The following is a 20982-nucleotide window of genomic DNA, read 5'->3' as shown; positions in this document are numbered from 1 at the left end:
CAAATCAAAACTACTAAGATTTCATCTCATTCCTGTCAGAATGGTAATCATCAAGAATACAGGCAACAATAAATTTTGGCGAGGATATGGGGAAAAAGGTACATGCATACATTGCTGGTAGGACTGCAAATTGGTACAACCACTATGGAAAGCAGTGTGGAGATTGCTCAGAAAACTGGGAATGAAACCGCCATTTGACCCAGTTATCCCACTCCTTGGTTTATACCCAAAGGACTAAAATCAGCATACTTGGTGGGGGTTGTGGCTCAGCGGTAGAGCACTCGCCTAGCACATGCGGGGCACTGGGTTCAATCCTCAGGACCACATAAAAATGAAAGAAAGAAAGGAAGGAAGGAAGGGAGGGAGAGAGGGAGGGAGGGAGGGAGGGAGGAAGGAAAGAAGGAAGGAAAGAAAGAAAGAAGGAAAATTAGCATACTATAGTGACTCAGCCACATCAATGTTTATAGCAGCTCAATTCACAATGGCTGGACTGTGGAGCCAACCTAGGTGTCTCTCACTCAACAAATGAATGGATAAAGAATATATACTCAATGGAATATTACTCAGCTTTAACAAAGAGTGAAATTATAGAATTTGCCAGTGAATGGGTGGAGTTGGAGAATATTATGTTAAGAGAAATAAGCCAATCTCACAAAACCAAAGGCTGAATGTTTTCTCTAATATGCGGATGCTAATTCACAATAAGGCCAGAGGCATTAGGGAAGAACAGCATTACCTTAGATTAGTAGAGGGAAGTGATGAGAGGGAGTGGGGGGATGTGAGGATAGGAAAGATAGTAGAATGAAACATACATTATTACTGTATGTATATATGTGACTCCATGACCAATGATTCTGCAACATGTACACTCAGAAAAATGAAATTATATCCCATCTATGTATGATATATCAAAGTGCATAAATGCATTCTATTGTCATGTATAACTAATTAAAACAAACAAAAAATTTTTTAAAAATATTTTGAGTTAATTAGAAATACAATTTATTCTATGGGTTGGTATTTTCACATATGCAGCTTATGAATACAGTTTTCACAATATAACCTTAAAATATTAATTGATGCATTATAAACATTGTATTTGTCATCTTTCTATGTGTAGTATGGGAGTTTATACCCAGGCCTTCATGCATGCTAGGTGAGTGCTCTACCACTTAGCTACTTACCCAGCCATCTTAAGAGGATTCTTCAACCATTAATCATCCTTTAATGACTAAAAGACAGTAGTAAGATAATATTTCAAAGATAGTATTTAAAATTAGAATTGAAGCTATTCTCCATTGAACCAAATTACCTTAAACTTACCAGGTAACCCAGCATCTACAAAAAGAGTATTTCTTTAATAAAAACAGTATGATCTACAGAGAAGTATCAGGTGAGCTGTTGACAATTCCTAGTATACTAACCATAGGGACAAATTTTAAGGTGATAAAAAAACTTATGAAAAATAAATATAAAAATCACATAAAAATAAAGAAAATTAGGGTTGATGTCACGGCTCAGTGGTAGAGCATTTGCCTAATATGCATGAAGGCCTGGGTTCAATTCTCAACACCAAAGAAAGAAAGAGAGAGAGAGAGAGAGAGAGAGAGAGAGAGAGAGAGAGAGAGATTGTATTCATCTACAACTAAAAAAATCTTTAAAAAAAAATACAGAAAGAATTAACATCAGAAAACTCTTAAGGGGAAAAACAAAAACCACCACGTGATTTCAGACAAATATAGTTTAAAAAATGATTAACATAAATGTACCCCCAAATTTTTTAAATTTTGCTTAATGTACATACATGTATTTTAAAGAATTTAGTACTGAATATAATCTTTAGTAGAACTATTTGTAATCTATTATACAATAAACCAATATTTCAAAATATTAGTTTAAAATTATATAATCCTATTGACTTTTATTACTTGCTTTTGCTCTCAAAATTGTCTGGGTTTAGAGGATAAAATACATTAAATTACATTTCACACTAGTGAGAGAGACCCAAAGACTGATCAGCTGATTCGACCTAATTTCACTACCCCATAAATACTTATTCTTTCTCATTCTCATCTGATGACCTATTAAAGTGAGTATTAAATGAGAAATTAAATAAGGATGCCAGAATATTTTGAGATTTAGCTATAAACCATCCCCAGGCAAGAACAAGTTGAAAATTTCCCCAGTCCAATCTCCAACAGGGACATTTAGGGATTATGGTGCAACTCTTTCTTTGCTTTATAAATACTGGATATAAAATTAAAATTATAGATCCAGCTTCTTAACCCCAGCAGGAAGGATCACATTTGAATAGCATGTTCCAGGGAAAGTCCTGTTTAAGGAAGAAAACACAATTAGACAAACACACAAATCAGTGGTGCAGTAAAAGAATAATATAACCTGGCTACATGAGGTCTCCTCAGGATCACAAAAATGGTTCAGTTTGGAAAAATGATAAGCCTTTTTTATCAAATGAGGAAATCCATATCACTCTTTATAAGAGATTTAGTTTGGGAATAATGGCTGCCTTCTCAACATGGTAAACAAATTCAGTACTGTATCTAAAGAAAAATACTAGAATCAGACCCTCCCTGATACCAGGGACAAGAAAGTCATCATTCCCATATTTAAGAACTGTATTTGTTAATATACTCAGAGAAAATAGACAAAGAAAGGAGGGGAGGACAGATGAAAAGATGGAAGAAGGAAGCAATTCATGAATGATAACCTGGATTGGGGAGTAGCAAACTGTTTCTATAAAGGGTAAGTTAGTAACTATTTTGGACTTCACAGGCTGCACAGTTCCTGGTACACATACTCAGCTTTGCTGTTGCAGTGTGAAAGCAGCTACAGATGATATGTGAGCAAAGAACAAGGCTGTGCTCCATCCACCAAATCTTTATTTGTAAATTGTAAAATTTGAATTTTATACAATTTTCATGTATCACAAAATATGATTCTTCCTTTGATTCCCCCCCCATCCATTTAAAAGTATAAAAGCCGTTGTCAGATCCTGAGCTACACAAAACAAATGAACCAGTTGTTCACCCCTGCTTTAGATCATTTTAAGTAATTAATTAAATAATATCTATTAAATATAAACAAACCTATCTAATTGCTTTTTTTTATTTTTTGCACAAGATTATAAAGAGTGATCAAATTATGAAAATATTTAATTTTAAAACAGCATTTTATTTCATTCTCAGAAAAAAGGATCTGATTTCTGTAGTAGTTAATTATATTCCTGTAAACAGAGTAACCCTTAGGAATTTCAATTTGCTTTGTATCTAATCTGCAAGCCTCCCAGAACTCTCATTGAGACAATGGCGTACACAGTTTCTACATTCATTTCCCACCCCCACCCCTTTTTTTTTTTTGGTGCTGAACTCCAGCCAAATAATAAATTACCCTGGGAAATAAAAGGTAGGGGAGAAAGACACAAAGATGGTCTTTGGCCTCATTTTATGAGGACATTTGATCTTAATTTAGAGACGAAAGCTTTTCTACTGAGAGAAGCATGAGAACTGGAAAGATACAGAATTTCTCAGACAACCCTAGTCTGGTAAGTTTGCAGGTGACAACACTCCTGATTCTATAGGTGAGGTTGTAGGTCAGGTGTGTGGGTGTGTCTGTAAACCCACACCCCTTTTTAACCAGAAACATCCAGAGCACACTTTCAGCAAGAGCACTGACTGGTTCAGGTAAGCAAACAGTTTCCAGATGCCTTAAATCAGCAGTCAATCTCTGTTATATTTAAATGATTAGTTTTTGCTCTTTGAAAGTGAGGTTTTTCCATAAAGGGTGGGAAAGTGAAATGAAATTGTATTTTTCTTCCGGATTTCCTATGCTGGTTTCATAGTTTTATTCTTTATTTATAGTAACGATAGTAAACTTTAATTTAAAAAATGACTCTTTCAAAATTATGCTAGAAGTGACAATGGTTCTTTTATTGTACATTTTAAGTTTTTGTTTTATTTTAAAACATAGAAGTTTTTAACATAATACGCAAGTAAGTGGCTTAGGTTAAATTACTTTTGAAGAGTGACATCCTGGTGTCAGAAAACGCTAACTAGCCAGTTTATAAAGCCTAATTTTAGATATTTGGTTATGCGCTTGCAAAGTATATAAACAACTGCAATGTCATATTCAGCTGTGTCCCAAACAGCTTAGTCTTGCAACTGATAGTAAAGGACCCTAAGCAAGACATCCTTTACCAATGAAAGTATTATTAAAAAAAAAAAAAAAATTCAAGTTGTATTGCTGTCATAGAATATAGTTAATATCTATTTTAATTTATCAAACAATATAAAATAAAAACTTAAGATTTTTACTTTGAAAGTATTATTTGTATTATTTGGCAATAATACAAAAATACTTAAAAATAATGCAGGGGCTGGGACTGTAGCTCTGTGGCAGAGCACTTGCCTAGCATGTGCAAGGCACTGGGTTTGATCCTTAGTACCACATACAAATAAAATAAAGGCATACTACAAAAAAAAATTTAAATAATAATATTTCAGTTCCCGTTCAACTCTAAACGTGGTAGGTTTAAAATAGCAGATATGATAACGTTACATGTTCTTTTTTTATGTAGATTCCACCACTTATTTCTGTTCCTAACAGAGAACCTTTCTAATGCTTTCTCCAGATTAACTTTTCCTAGTTCTTCTTCACATCCAAGATCATAGAAGAATGTAAAGGCAATTTCAGACCCTCTTTTCAAGGAAAATGAACAGAAGTTTATAACAGTTTCCAAACAGTTTCAGGGTTTTTTTCTTTGTTTGTTTAGCCTACTGTAGTTCATCCATAGACTTTCTTGAAGCTACTAGAATCAGGTTAAGACCCTTTCCTAGCTGGGTGCAGTGGAACACACCCAGTGGCTCGGGAGGCTGAGGCAGGAGGATCAAAAGTTCAAAGCCAGCCTCGGCAAGGGCAAGGCGCTAAGCAACTCATGAGAACTATCTCTAAATAAAAATACAAAATAGGTCTGGGTTTGTGGCTCAGTGGTAGAGGACTTGCCTAGCATGTGTGAGGCACTGGATTTAATTCTCAGCACCACATATAAATATTTTTTTTTAAATAATAAAAGCCCACCAACAACTAAAAAATATTTTTAAAAAATAAAAAGAAAAAGACTCTTTCCCAAGTTGCTTCAGTTTCTCCACTGCACCTCTCAACCCGACTAAACCTGCTCTTCCCACGCTGGGATTTGGTCCCAGCATCAACTATCTCTATCCCTTACTAAAATCTCCCTTCTCTTTTGATTCAGCCTTTAAGATACAAGATGACCAGTCCCTAAGGTACAAGCTGACATTCTGAAATGTTTTATGGTTTAATAAGTTATACGAACTTAAAATGAGATCCTTATCAGATACTGTGGTTACTGTTTAACAAAGGTTTTAGTGTCTGTCTACAAAGAAAGTAATAAATGGGAAGGGAAGTAATTTAAATAAAGCTAACCTTAGTGTCAAATAATATCAACTCAGAGAGGAAACAGAAAATATACATCACTACAAAGGAGAAAATGCTAGAATGAAAGGAATGAGGAAATGTCTGCAGAAACCTAGAATCTGTAAACTTCACTGCAAAGTTGCTGCTCCCCCATGCTACAATTGCTATTTAACACTGACTACAATATTACAGATGTTTTGCCAATGCTAAGTCATTGTGTCTTATTAATCTTTCAACTGTTCGTAATACCTAATACAGTTAAATATAGCAACTTCTGTGTTTGAGCAGAATTTATAAACAGTCTTTTACTGTATTTTGGTCAGGGAATCTCATTATTTTGGTGGGGAACTCACTACTGAATAACACAAGTCAATGAGAAAAATGACAATGAAGTTAAGCGAATATATAAACATGAAGAATATAGGTACATTTATTTCTATTCTTTATACATATGTTTAATTCATAGCAATTGAAAATATTTGATTTTTAAAAAGAGCTGAATTTATAAACTGAGGGGCAAAAGGCTGAGTACCTGTTGACATGTGACTACAGAGACAAGACTGATCTATACTCAATTTTTCCTCTGATTTCCATTTTAAGCAATGTTTCTTGGTGCCTAATCTCATTTTGATATAGAGTTAGAGTGTTCTATTAGACTATTAGATTCAGAAGAAGCAAAAGACAAAGACCATTCCTGCATGCTAAAGTCACCTTTGCATTGCACTTTGCAGTTGAAATGTGATTAACACCATCTTAGTTGAGTCTCACTGGTAGGCTGTGTGCACTACAGGGCAATCCAGAAGCAGGATCGTGAGTCCTCATCCTGTTCTCTTTCAACTACATCTCACCATGACCAGGGTATACAGAACCTGACTTTTTTCCACCTGTACATTTGCTAAATTAATTGAATTTTTAAAATATTTTTAAAATAAAATGTGAACCAAAGTTGTAGGTGGTTACGCTGTGTGAAATTAAAGAGCAACCTGTCAGCACAGGTTCTGTCCAGCTCTTAGCCAATGTCTTTTAATCACAGCCTGAAGGAAGCCAGTAGATACTGAAAATGCCTTTTGTCATCTAGCTTCTTCTGAGGGATTCTCTGGAAGACATCATGTTACACTCAGCTTTGGCCCTGTGCCTCTTATTTATCACAGTTTCTTCCAGCCTTGCCCTTGTAATCAGAAAGGAAAAGAAACCTCCACAGACCCTGTCAAGAGGTACTGTAATCTCATTTTATTTTCTAAACTCAATCACTTGGATTGTTTTTAAAAATACCTAATATTTTAACTACTATGAAGCAAAGAATGAACTAAATGTTTGTTGCATATGACAAACTTGAGTTAAAAAAGAAAGAAGGAACCAATTAAGATTTTAGGCAGTGAATCAAACCAACCCTCAAATAATAATAATTTTTGTATCTTTTGTAGAAATAGTGGGAAATTGATTTGATATCTATAATTTGGTAATTAGAATCCTAGAAAATTATTGATCGATAATGTCATAACGATATCCTAAAAGCAATTTAAGATTCAGAATTTGCTCAGATTCCCAGTATTCTATTTATTAAGGCAAGAAAATAATTTGGAATGATTTTATCCAAGGTTACTTAGAAAATGATACTTTATCCCAGACTCTGAGAATTTTGGTTAACCCTATAATGACTCTGGAAATAACTGCAGTTTTAGATATCAATCTAGACTTGTCATTGGGTACTGGTTTAGAAAACATTTCTAATTTTGTACTTACTATTTTTACTCTGTCCTAAGAAACTAATATATCTTCATGTAGGAAAAGAAAGTGTTCTGAAGAAAAAATTTTCAGAGTTGGTTCTTATCTTTCCAATTAACAAAATCATTTGTCCCCACGTTTAATTCAAAACTATGGGTATAATCACAAAGCACTTGACCACTATTTGGTAATGCGAATTGGGCAAACAAATTGAGATCAACCATAGTGTAATTTCAAATTCTAAAGCACTGCCTGACTTTCCAAGTCCATTCATTTCTTAACAGATATACTGAGTACCAGCGAAGTACATCCATCATTATTTACAAAGTTCAACTTCAGTTGAACCATCATACTAACTATATCTAGAAAGGCAATACTTTTTTGTTAAAGTAATAAAAATGGAAAATGTTTTCCTAGATATAATTTATTATATAGATCTTATCAGGTTCAAGGCCATGGGCCTATTTGACGCACAGTCCTAAATCCTTCATACTATAATCTAAATGGACAGCACTCTTTGTAAGCCAGTTATAAATGTGTATCCTTAACACCACATGCTATCCAACTGCTTAGTAGCTGAGTTAAATGTCGGTAGTTAGATATCTGCTTACCAAAACCCACCCAGAGCTCTTCTATAGTCCTTAATTAATACATTGATTTCTCCCTTCTACTTCAGGATGGGGCGATGACATCACTTGGGTACAAACTTATGAAGAAGGTCTCTTCCATGCTCAGAAAAGGTAAAATACCTCTCAGTTAATTTTCATAGATTATACAGATGCCTAATAAGAGTACTCAAAACAGGCACGTAACCTTTTGAAGGGTTGCCACACATATTTGTTCTACTCTTGTATTTGGTTTGAAAAAATAGTTGCTGTTAGAACAGATTTTTTTTTAATTAAAAAAGGCTATAAATACTACTATATTAAATCCTTCATCACCTTAGCAAGCTTTTGAATATAAGTTGTAGAAACAAAATAGTATTACTAATTAGGCATAATATAAGCTTAAATAGGAAATTGATTTAAGCCAACAGTCCTTCAGCTTGTCTGTTTATCAAAACAATCTGGGGCCTTTTTCAAACTCATATTCATAGTTGATCAACCAAATACTCAATGGCCAAAAGTTTTTATCCTTAAAGACCTATTAAATATTTGAGAAACCTCGTATTTTTTAAATCTCCCCAAGAATTTATCAAATATCTAAAAAACATCCAATTCCTATATTCCTTCAAGAAATAATATACCAAATTAAATGAGAATTGGTTAAGCATTCTCAAAACTGGCCAAATATTACAAAAAAAGAGAAGTCTACAGAATATTATTTCCAAATATTAATGTAACAAACAACATATCAGTAAAGTACAGCCTTGATAAAATGAGGTTTAGTCTGAAAGTTCCAGGATGATTAAAGATTAAGAAACATATTAAATAAAATAATTTAATATGTATAAAGAGGCAAATCATACAAATATCTTCTATGTCCACAAATGCTGGAAAGATGTTTAATAGAATGCAGTATCTATATCTGAAATTTTTAAGCTGATATTTTAAAATATTAATTGAATTTAATTAAACTGAACTTAACAAGAAAAAAATAAAAGTTAATATCATGTTTACTGGGATAACAAAGAGAAGTCCCTCATTCATGTCTGAGTAAGATGTCTACCATAGTATGCTTATTTTAAGTCCTCTGGGTACTAGAAGAATGAGAGGTTATATTCCATTTTCGTATGATCTATCAAAATGCATTCTACTGTCATGTATAACTAATAAGAACAAATTAAAAAATCTAAAAAAAAAGATGTTCCCCATCAGCAAAACTGTTAACTATTAATTATTATTCTGGAGGTATAGACAATGAGACTAAATGACAGTGTAAAAGTATAAAACTTGGAAAGGAGAGGATACAAGTATCTTTGCATATGATGCCTGCATACATGAAAAACTAAAGGGAAACAAAGACTAGATGGAATAATGAAAACTCGAATTACACGAGAATAAATTAACATAGAAGTCAATAATAGAACTTAAATACATGAGAGTACATTCAAATAAATTTTAAAATATCCTACTTAAAATGGCAACCAAAAAGTTTAAATACCTCAGAATAAACTTGGCAGAAAATGTAAAAAAGTTATTGAACTAAAATTAACTTGATAACCTAGAAAACTTAATTCCTACATACAAAACTTACCAAGACTAAAGCATGAAGAAATAAAAAAATTTGAATAAACCAATGAGCAAAGAGATTTTATTCATAATAAAAATCTCCCATGAAAGAAAAGTTAAGGATCTGAAAACTTCACTGCTGACTTCTACTAAGTTTTTAAAGAACTAATACTAATCCTTCTAAACTTTCCCAGAAAATTGAAGAGAAAAGACTATTGCAGGGCTGGGGTTGTGGCTCAGTGGTAGAGTGCTTGCCTAGTATGTGTGAGGCAGTGGGTTCAATTCTCAGCACCTCATATAAATAAATAAATAAAGGTCCAGCAATAACTAAAAAATATATATTTAAAAAAAATTTAAAAATTTAAAAAAGAATATTGCAAAACTCATTTAGTAAGGCTAGCATTACCCTATTTAAAAGTCAGACAAGGACACTATAAAAAAGAAAATTAGTACTGGGGATGTAGCTCAGTGGTAAAGCACCCTGGGTTTGATTCCCAGTATTAAAACAAAACAAAAAACAAACCAAAAGAATGATTCACCATGATTGAGTAGAATTTATCCCTGGGATGCATTTAACATATGCGAATCAGTAAATATGAGATACACTACTTTCAAAGAATGAAAGACAAAACTCAGATGATCATTTCAGTAGATTCAGAAAAGCATTTGCAAAATTCAACATCCATTTAAAATAAAAACTCTCGACAAATTAGATACAGAAGGGACGTGCCTCAACACAGTAAAGCCCTGTGATGAGCCCATAGCTACCATGTTCAATGGTGAAAGGTGGAAAGATTTTTCTAAAAGATCAGGAATAAAACAAGGATGCCCACTCTTACCACTTCTGTTCAACACAGTACTATTAGAAGTCTGTGTAATTAAGCAAGAGAAAAAAGTATCCAAATCAGAAGTTTAATTTCCCTGTTTGCATGTGATGAGATCTTATACAGAATAAACTCGAGAAATATTCCACCAAAAGCTGTTAGCTAAAAAAATGAATTTCATAAAGTTTCAGGAGACAAAAGCAATATATGAAAATCAGTAGTGTTTCCATACAACAATGAACCATACAAAAAAGAATCAAGAAATCAATCCCATTTATAATAGCTATCAGTGTATGTACATACACACCATCCCCCCACCTCTCAAGAATAGATTTAATCAAGGTGGCAAAATATCTATGCACTGAAAACTATAAAACATAGATGAAAGAAATTGAAGAGAACACAAAGAAATGGGAAGATGCAAGGACTGGAGAAATTAAAATTGTTAAAATGTCCTCAGTACTCAAAGCAACCTATAGATTCAATACAATCCCTATCAAAATTTTAATATTTTCCACAGAAATGAATAAAAACTATCCTAAGAAGACAAAAATCCCAATAGTCAAAACAATCTTGAGCAGAAAGAACAAAGCTGGAGGCATCATAATTCCTGATTTCAAAATCAACTACAAAGCTATAGAAATAAAAATAGCATGGTACTAGCATAGAAACAAACCCATGTGTTTTTCCATGAAACACAGAGGAAAACCTAGATATAAACCCACACATTTATAGTGAATTGATTTTTTTTTTTTATGCCAGGAATTGAGTCCAGGGTCATCCTCATGTCAAGCACATGCTTTGCCACCAGGCAACACCCCTAATCTGTAGTCAATTGATATTTGATGAAGACTCTAAGGATACACAATGGGATAAATCAGTCTCTTCAAAAAGTAGAGCTTGTAAAACTAGGTATCCACTAGCAGAATAATTAAATCAGAACTTCATCTCATACCATACACAAAATTCAAGCAAAAATGGATTAAAGATTTACTTATTTACTTACTTATTTGGGGGTATTGAACTCAGGAGCACTCAACCATTGAGCCCACATCCCCAGTCCTATTTTGTATTTTATTTGGAGACAGGGTCTCACTGAGTTGCTTAGCGCCTTGATTTTGCTGAGACTGGCTTTGAACTCTGATCCTCCTGCCTCAGCCTCCCGAGCTTCTGGGATTAGAAGTGCATGCCACCACAACTGGCTTGGATTAAAGATTTAAATGTTAAGACATTCAACTGTAAAACTACTAGAAGAAAACAGGAAGCAAGCTCCATGATATTGGTCTGAGCAATGGTTATTTGAATAACCATTTAATGGAATATTACACAAAAGGATCATATCTATGATACATTTATGCAAATACATGTGTGTTTGTATATGTGGGTTTTATTTTATTGTGTTTTTTAGATAGGGTCTTGCTAAGGTTCTCAAGCTGACCTCCAAACTCGGGATCCTCCTGCTTTAATTTCCTGAGTAGTTATAGTATAGGCATGTGTCATTGCACCCAGTCTGGTTTTGTTTTGTTTTGTTTTTTCCCTTGCAGTACTAGGGATTGATCCCAGGGATTTGTGCATACTAACCAAGTGCTGTACCATTGAGTTACATCCATAGCCCCATTTTTTTTTAATTTAAAGAAAGAAATATGTATATATGCATGCACATACACGTGTACATGAATCTGGACTTATACAATATATATATACTCAAGAAATCCTCTGGAAGGGACCCTGAGAAATAATAATACTGCTTACATATGGAAGCCAGAAGGGGGAGGAAAAATATTTACCGCTTTAACTTTTGAAATTTTAAACCAGCTGAATTTGTCATCTATTTAAAAAAAAACAAAAGTAGAGAATTTATGAAGATTATTCACCAAATGATGATAAGCATTGAGGCTTTTGCAGGCTCTAATTCTAGAGTCTCTAAAGTACAACTACTAATACTCTTTCTCTCAACTCACATTTCTTACCATCTGAAGTGCCAGTTCACAAGGTTTTAACTAAGAGGCCACCCACCCTTTTTATACACTGTGAAAGCTAAAAATTATTATTACATTTTAAAATGTTTAATAAAAATCAAAAGAATAATATTTTGTGACATGTGAAATTCAAATTTTAGTGCCCATAAAATAAAGTTCTACTGCAACAGCCACACTTGTTTTTTAAACATATTCTTTACGGCTGTTTCTGTGTGATGATGGCAGAGTTGAGTACTTGCAAATGAAACCATGTGGCCTACAAACTCTCAAATATTTACTTTCTGCTCCTACTAGAAAAAAAAATTTTTTGGAGCCTTATTTTAGACTGTTGCTACTTCTGCCAAAAATGTTCCTGTGCTTTTCTTGAAATGAAAGAGTGTCTCCGTTTGAATGTATGAACAGCTCATTCATAACTGAACCCTTAAGAGTGAGTCTTCTATATGCCTGATAAATTTTTCCTTGGATTCAAATTGCCCAGAAATCTGAAGGTTTAAGTTAGTTTCCCAAGAGTTACTTCAATCCCTTTTCCTGAACACTGCTGGGCTTGTTTCTAGCGGATGTGTAGCTGCTGAGAAGAAACCGTAGCACGTCAAGAAAACAGGACTCAACACTAAATTGTTGGTCTATGTCTCAGGACAACTACACCCCCTAAATTCAAACAAAGAGGTTGTCTCAAGTCAAAATTACTTGGTTGATGCTTATAATATCTGAGTTCCAGAACTGAGAGAATAGATTTTAAGTGTTATCAACATAAAAAAAATTCAATAAATATTCTTACACTTAGTTTTCTACTAACAAAAAGTGGGGATAATATTTCATTCGTTGGATCTCTAGTCTTTTTCACCAATAAGTTTGAAGTTGTTGGAAAATGCCAGCTTTCCAGCTATGTTATAAATCTTCACAGGTAAGTTGTAGGGTTTATTCTTACCTAAAATTTACTTGAATCCCAAATTGGAAGATTAAAGAAAATTATTAAGTTTGAAGTTTATGTTTAACACTTATTGAAACTGAAATATTGGGTACAGCATAGACTTGTGCAAGGAGAGCAATTTATATGATTATATCTGTTAATTATATTTTTAAAAGACTTATGCTGAATATATCAGAATCGATCTCCTTTGATATTCACAATATTCTCAGGATTAAAGCTGCATTTTAAAATTCATCCTAAATATCTTAGTCTATTTATATCGGTATAACAAAATACCTGAAGCTAGGTAATTTATAAAAAGAGGTTTATTTAGTTCACAGTCAGGGAGGTTCAAAAGTATGGCACCTGCATCTGCTTGAATCTGGTGAGGGACTCATGGCAGATGGCATCACACAGCATGAGTGCATGTAGAAAGGAGAAACAGTGGAAGTTCCAAGCTCACTGAGAACAATGCATTCTTTTGGGAACTAATCCAATCCCAGGAAACCAGACCCACTTCAATGAGACAGCACTAATACTTTCATTAGTGTAGAGTTCCCATGACCTCATTACCTTATAACTAGGCCCCACTCTTACCTCCACCACACTGGGTACCAATCATTCAATACAAAACCTTTAGGGGAACAAACCACATCCAAACCATAACATATCGAAATCATAGTTGTTACACCTTACTATAGTTAATATTCTCATTATTCTTTTAAAGCAAAGAGCAAGGAAGTAAATTAGTAAATGCTAACTCAAGTACTGCCATTAAAACTTTTTTTCAGAGTTAAAATCAAAATGACCCTGAAAAATGTATTCATATGAAATCTTCCATTAGGTTGTTTACAAATTATAAATTGGTATAAGAAAGAATGTGGAAATTGTCAAATATTACTAGATTTTTTGTAAAAATAAACATTTGATGGTCCTGAAATCATATACCAAGTATTCATTGGCAATGAATATTTTGTTCATAATATCTTTTTATCTTTGGAGATACAATTAATTTTTATTTATCTAACTGCACTATCATGTACATAAGACTCAACCACTATGTTTGTTAAGCTGCAGATTCCTGGACCTCATAGCTAGCAATTTTAATTGAGCAAGTCTAGGATGGCCTAGGCTAGCTCATAGCTAGCCTATGAATTTACATTCCTAACATGCTACTTGATGACCTTCATGCTATCAGTTCTGGGGCCACAATGCTATAGACTACATTGTTATGATGTGTAAATCTAAGATTATAAATCTTACCAAATATAACAAAACTGGGCTGGGGATATAGCTCAGTTGGTAGAGTGCTTGCCTTGCAAGCACAAGGCCCTTGGTTCAATCCCCAGCACCACAAAACAAGAAAAAATAAAAAAAAAATAAATCCATGACCATCTTAAAAACTAAATAAATAAATAACAAAACTTTGTCTAATTCCACTGTATGTTTTGTCTTGATGTTAATCTCCTGACATTTCCACACTGCCTTTTTAGTAACAAGCCATTGATGGTTATTCATCACTTGGAAGCCTGTCAATACAGCCAAGGTAATTTTATTTCTGAGATCCTATTATATGTCCAATATGAAGTAGAAACGTGACTGATAAGAACAGTTATGAGGATACTACACAAACCCCATTTTAAAAGAGTACCACCATTTTACCAAGATGCTTGAAGTCCACAATGACTGCTAGAATGTATTTCTATCAAATGCCCTTTGAAATTTAATATCCCTTTTCCTCCCATAAAAAAAGGAGAGCAAGTGGGAAAATGTGCCGAAAGAACTTGTTTTAACCAAAAAGTCAATAAGTTACGAGGAGTTAAAACTAGTGTCCCCATTAATGATTATTCCTTCATGTTTCCGTGGACAGACTGTCACTCATTGCTTCCCAGTGAGGGACTAAGTGGCAAAAGGTCAACAAACCATTTACACCCACGTTATTGCTGCAAACAAATTCAAAACACAAGGTTTGTTTTGTAATGTTATATTGAAGATGTTTTGATCCTTAAAACTAAAATTTTATTTTCCCTCACAGCACTAAAAAAAGTATTTGCCCAAAATGAAGAAATACAAGACATGGCTCAGAATAATTTCATCATGTTGAATCTCATGGTACATGAACTCAACAATATTTTCTTTTTTTATCATTCCATTATGACCTTAAAAAATAGTGGAATTGTCATATATTCATATGTGCATATAACAGTTCAGTTTCATTGTCCAGTACCTTTCTTTTTCCTCCATTCCTCCCTCTCCCTATTCCCATCCTGTATTCTACTGATCTTCCTTCTATTTTCATGAAAATCCCTTTTCTACTTTTTTTTCCCCTCCTAGCTTCCATGTAGGAAAGAAAACATGACCCTTGAGTTTCTGAGTGTGGCTTATTTCCCTAACATGATTTTCTTCAGTTCTATCCATTTACTACAAATGATATAAATTTCCTTCTTTATGGCTGTGTAAACAATGTTTTCTTAATATCATAATTTAATGGAAGATTTGAATCCTTTTATTCTATTTTCAAAACATACAGAGTTAAGTATTGGTTGATATAGAATATTATATAGAATCATAAAAGGCCAAAATTTACAATCTACTAAATTTAGTTCACATAAAATATTTTTATATTAACTATCAAAAACCATCTAATCCAATAACAGTCATTTCTTTCTTCTTCTGCTAGCATGAGACCACTGACAAGAATTTATCACCTGATGGGCAGTATGTGCCTAGAATCATGTTTGTTGGTATGTGTATAATCTCATTGTGTCAGATTTACAAAATTGATATGATTCTCAGCATTCTTGATTCTATTTGTTTTTAAATGCTAACTCAAATACTATTATTTTTAAAGGGAAGTCATTTCTAACAAATTATATTATGTTATTAATTCTATAATATAATTTCACTATATTACTTGTAAAGTTTATTTTTAAAAAGCAACTTACGCTATTAAATCAATATCCCAATGTATTTCTAGTACGGTGCCCCAGACTAGTGAGAATTATAATATAACACACTTAAAGGAAAATTTAGGTTAATTCATCATGAATTCACATGTATAGAAATTAATTTTGCTTATAAATTTACTTGACTTTTGTTTTAGAGTAGGAGGGGGAAAATGATTTTCAAAACATGTTGAATAGTATTTCAGTGACTTGTTTTTTTGTTTTGTTTTTTCTTGACAGACCCTTCCCTAACAGTCAGAGCTGATATAACTGGGAGATACTCTAACAGATTGTATACATATGAACCTCAGGATTTACCAATATGTAAGTATTTAAGAATTGCCTTGGACAGTGTAATAGCTGACCCCTGACTATTAAAAGGGCCAAAGAAGGCCTATATCAGCACTCTCACAAACTCCTACCTCCCACCAAAATCTGAATTTCTGGGGCACCCCAGAATCTCAGGGATGCTGAAGAATTCTTGTGATCACTAAATTCTGGAACAACTGAAAGAACTTTGTATGCATTACAATGACACAACCTCAAGGTAGTGTATTCTTTTTGTGTAAAAAAAAGTACATATGATTTCCTCAAATTATAACAGTGAAATGTTTTTGTCTTCCTTTAAGAACTATGAGCAAGAAGGTAGAGACTTAGGACTTCAATCCATTTTTTACAACCTCTACTATTAGCTGTATTAAAGAAGACAGTTATGCCTCTCAGATCCAGCAATACTGGGTCAGTTAATAACTGATTAAAGAGAAAATACCTACTCCCTCTGATAAATTGTTTATCATAAAGAAATTTGATCTGATCTAATCTATAAATTCACATGTATATCTTTAGCATAAAATTCTTCAATGTCAGTTGATGAATTCTCATGTTTTCAAAGCTATTAATTTAAATGGACTTATTTCAGATCCTAGCAACAATTATTACATATGATTACTTTCATTTACTAATATTTCAATGTCTGTTTACTTTTATTTCAGTGATAGAAAACATGAAAAGAGCATTAAGACTTATTCAATCAGAGTTATGAAGAATGATGGAAAATGTCTTTAATTCTGAGGTCAAATACCATGAAGAAAACATCTGACTCACTGACAAAACCTAAATGTGCAAATATATGGATTTTCTAATGCTATTTAGATTTTTTTAATGTGTTTTAAATATTCTTGTGACAATAAAATGATATTTCAATAAATGTTGTTAAGACATGAACATGACAATGTAGTAGTTCAACTTCTATTTGCATCAATAGCAAGAAAGCTTGTGTAAGCCAACAGTTAGGAAAGAGGTGTCTATTCTATTTCCTCACATCTCACATCTCACTCTACCAACAACTCATCTAATTTTACATCTAACCTCTCCACTGTATTTATCACCATAGTGTACATCATAAATGATCATAAATGATCTTCATGGTACCAAAGCAAATGTATGCATTTTGATCACTTCTTATTTGAATAGCATAATTCAGAGATAACCACTTACTTATTTTCCTCCTTTATATTTAGATATACATTTATAATCCAATTACAACAAATTTACAATATAATTTAAAAATTCAATTGTATGTTTTCCTAAATTATTGAGCAGGTACTTTAAACTTTTAATATTTTAACAACAGTGTAACTTATCCAGGAAGATTGAAGCATTTCTCCACTTAACTAACAGAAAAGGATTCTGTTTTTCATCTGAAATGATCAGATATCCAACTAACAACTCAGTTCTTCATAGGAAGCTTCCAGAGGATCAATCATGTCTTCTACTCCCTTAAATAACAACAAAATTCCTGCTAATAGAAATTCCACAATCAGCCAGGAGGAATTATCAGAAGATAGAAAATGTTTTAGGTGGGCTAAACTTTTTCTGGCCCATAGAATTTGATGGCATTTGACAAAATCTGAATTGTTTTGAGATATAAGAGTGCACTTTTACATATGATAGATATACAATGTCTATAATCTAGACACTTGAATAATTCTAATGTTTGATGAGCAGAGAAAGAAATGTTTCCACCATTCTGTCACTTTTAAGTAGACCTTTACTAAACTTATCTATTTGAATATAAACAGGTTATGTGACCATTAGTACTAAATATCCATGTATTCTTATTTGGCAAACAAATATTAATATTCTATATTAATGTTTATACCCTCTCTTATTTTTTTATATCAAAGTCTGGAGTTAATTTCTTAAATGAATGCTAGATATCCAAATGCACTGGCATTCTCTGACAATAATTTAAATTTAAAGGCTAAATTAAAAATTAAATATTAAATTTAAATACTAAAGTAATAAACTTGATTTCATTTCTGCATAAATCACATAGAGGTAGAAAATGTGGCAGTCATTTTCTGTGAACTACAGAAGAAATTAGTTGTTAATAATAAATAACCCTAAACATTCACTTATTTTTCTGTAGTGTAAAGATGTTATTAAATGATAAATTGTTCTTGATAATAAAAATAGATATATCTTTATATTTTAACATACACTTATTATTCATGATTGTATAAACTAACAATATTATATACATAATTATTTTATATAAATCATATCAGTAAGTGTACCTTGTAACCAATTTTTCTTTCTCTATCCTACTTTACAAATTAAATTCTATATCCTAGTTGATATTTCTAGCTAGTATCTTCACTATACAAAATTGCATGCTTTGATTTCATCTTCTCTAACTTTGCCCCTGCCTTTGAAATGTAGGACTATACTTTGTGTTGGAGGAAGTACATGTATAATGTACTTCTGTTTATGCTCATAACCTCCAAAACATTATTTCTTCCCTAAAACATTCAAGGAAAAAAATCACTACTATCAACTATCTGAAATAGTACAAACAGTTTGGTGTGCCTAGGTCTTTGTATAAAGGAGCTTTAGAGACCTCATTTGCATTTCAAAGAGAGATAAGAGTCAAAATTTTATCTATTAAATATTATCTAGAATAGGGTTGTCAGGTGAGCATTCAGCTAACTTTAAATCAGAGATGAACAACTTTTTCAATATAAATATGTCTTGTGCAATATTTGGGATATACTTATACTAAAATCTATTTGTTTATCTGAAACTTCAGAATTAACTGGATAACATTTCTTTTTAGGTACTAATCCTAGCAATCCTGCTCATATTTATTGTACTAGAGCTTTCTCTCTCTCTCTCTCTCTCTCTCTCTTTTTTTTGCTTCAAATAACATTTATATTTCAAGTCAATATCTCAATTTCTGAAATCAAAACACTCTGAATTAATAATTTTATAGCTTTTAATTCTTCCCAATGATCCAACATCTAATTTCTACTCTATAGTATCTAATTTCTACCAGATACTATATTTGGTATTGTGGATCTAAAGATGAAATGGATAAAAATGAGGCAATCTTGTTCCCCCTAAAGAAATCAGTCGAGTGGTAAAAAAAAATGCACATATCATGGACAGGAAGCAACTCCTTATCAAACAATGTAAAAGAATGATGTGGATCAACACTGAGATAGGCCAACTGTCTAACAGGGCTGTCAGGCTTCACACAAAATGTCTCATCCATGAGTCTTGAATAGTATGTCTTCCATCATTACAGAAACCAAAATGATAAAGTAGCAAATAAAGTATACTACAGGGCTAAGGAAATTCTTGTTCATTGGTTTAACCCTAAAACATAAAAGTATATGAAGTTTTTTTGTTAGGGCCTTTAAAATTTTAGAGTTAACAAGAGTGTGCTAAGCTTCAAGAGAGTTTACACTTTTAACACATTGATTTACATGCACAAAGATTTCTAAAATTTTGCTTAAGATTTATAGTAATGCTTTCTGAAACAAAATTATATGCAATTTGTATATTCATGAACACCCTTAATGAGTGAAGAATTCTTCAGTAAGGACTTTTCTACATCTTAAATATGTTTCTTATGTAATAGATACCTTTTTACTGAGCAGTTTTCTAAGAGCAAGAAAACTCTTAGAAGCAGAAAGATAGTTTCTTCCCCCCTCCCCCACTCTCTTTCACTCATACATACACACTTATTTTTTTCCTCAAAAATAAATTGTGTTGAGTATGAAGAGGACAGGGTTGTGGATAGCACCCACAACAAGATTCTTTTTTTCTGGTTTTAGGGATTGAACTCACAGAAACTCAACCACTGAGCTACATCCACAGCCCTATTGTGTATTTTATTTAGAGACGGGGTTTTCCTGTGTTGCTAGCACCTCACTTTTGCTGAACTAGCTTTGAACTTAGGATCCTCCTGCCTCAGCCTCCCAAGCTGCTGGACACAACAGGATTCTTTTAAACACCTGACTGACTGGTGTTTACAGTGATTCTATTTATGAATATGAGTCTACAAACATTTTCTGGACAAAATCTACTAAAATGCAATTGGATATTTTCTCCATATATCATATACTTATTGTCACAATTTCTGAAAATATATTTATTTTCTAAAAGAGGTTGATTCTGCCCCTCAAAAAAAATTCATAGGTTGAAGTCCTAACCCTTAATACCTCAAATACAACTTTATTTGGAAATAAGGTCATTGAAGATGTAATTAGTTAAGATGAGATTATACTGAAACAGGGTGGGCCCAATATAACTGGTATTCACATAAAAGGAGAAATTTGAACACAGAGACAAGCATATGTAAGGAACACACATAAATATGAAAGCAGTGATTGAGGTCATGTAACAACAATGAAGATTACCATCTAGCCTCCTGGGTGAGAGATGTGGAAGAGATTCTACTTCACAGGCCTCAGAAGGAAGCATCCCTGCTAAGATTTTGCTCTCAGACCTCTCACTTGCAAAATTGAGAGAAAATAAATCTACTTTTCTATGAGTGCCCTAGCAAAGCAGTACAGATGCTTTTCCCTCCCATTCCCAACTTGTAGGAATCCATAATGGGTAAGGATACACCAAAACTTCCCATCACACACTTCAAAAGAAGCCCTAAAAGAAGAAGAAGGAGGAAGAGGA

The 20982-nt window shown here is 32.9% G+C and overlaps 1 protein-coding gene across 1 annotated transcript; it reads left to right on the top strand.

The window, feature by feature from the left end:
• The first annotated feature begins 6559 nt into the window (after nucleotides 1–6559).
• Agr3 (anterior gradient 3, protein disulphide isomerase family member) lies at nucleotides 6560–17047 on the top strand. Its single transcript, XM_027932633.2, has 7 exons — nucleotides 6560–6665; nucleotides 7853–7916; nucleotides 14554–14606; nucleotides 15096–15172; nucleotides 15741–15804; nucleotides 16246–16329; nucleotides 16998–17047. The coding sequence occupies exons 1-7, from the start codon at nucleotides 6560–6562 to the stop codon at nucleotides 17045–17047; spliced, it is 498 nt and encodes a 165-aa protein (XP_027788434.1).
• The last annotated feature ends 3935 nt before the right edge of the window (nucleotides 17048–20982 follow it).

This window comes from Marmota flaviventris, chromosome 1 (genome assembly GCF_047511675.1).
Source record: "Marmota flaviventris isolate mMarFla1 chromosome 1, mMarFla1.hap1, whole genome shotgun sequence".
Classification (NCBI taxonomy): Eukaryota; Metazoa; Chordata; class Mammalia; order Rodentia; family Sciuridae; genus Marmota; species Marmota flaviventris.
Note: the sequence above shows the minus strand (reverse complement) of the source record. Positions and strands in the feature narration are given on the sequence as shown.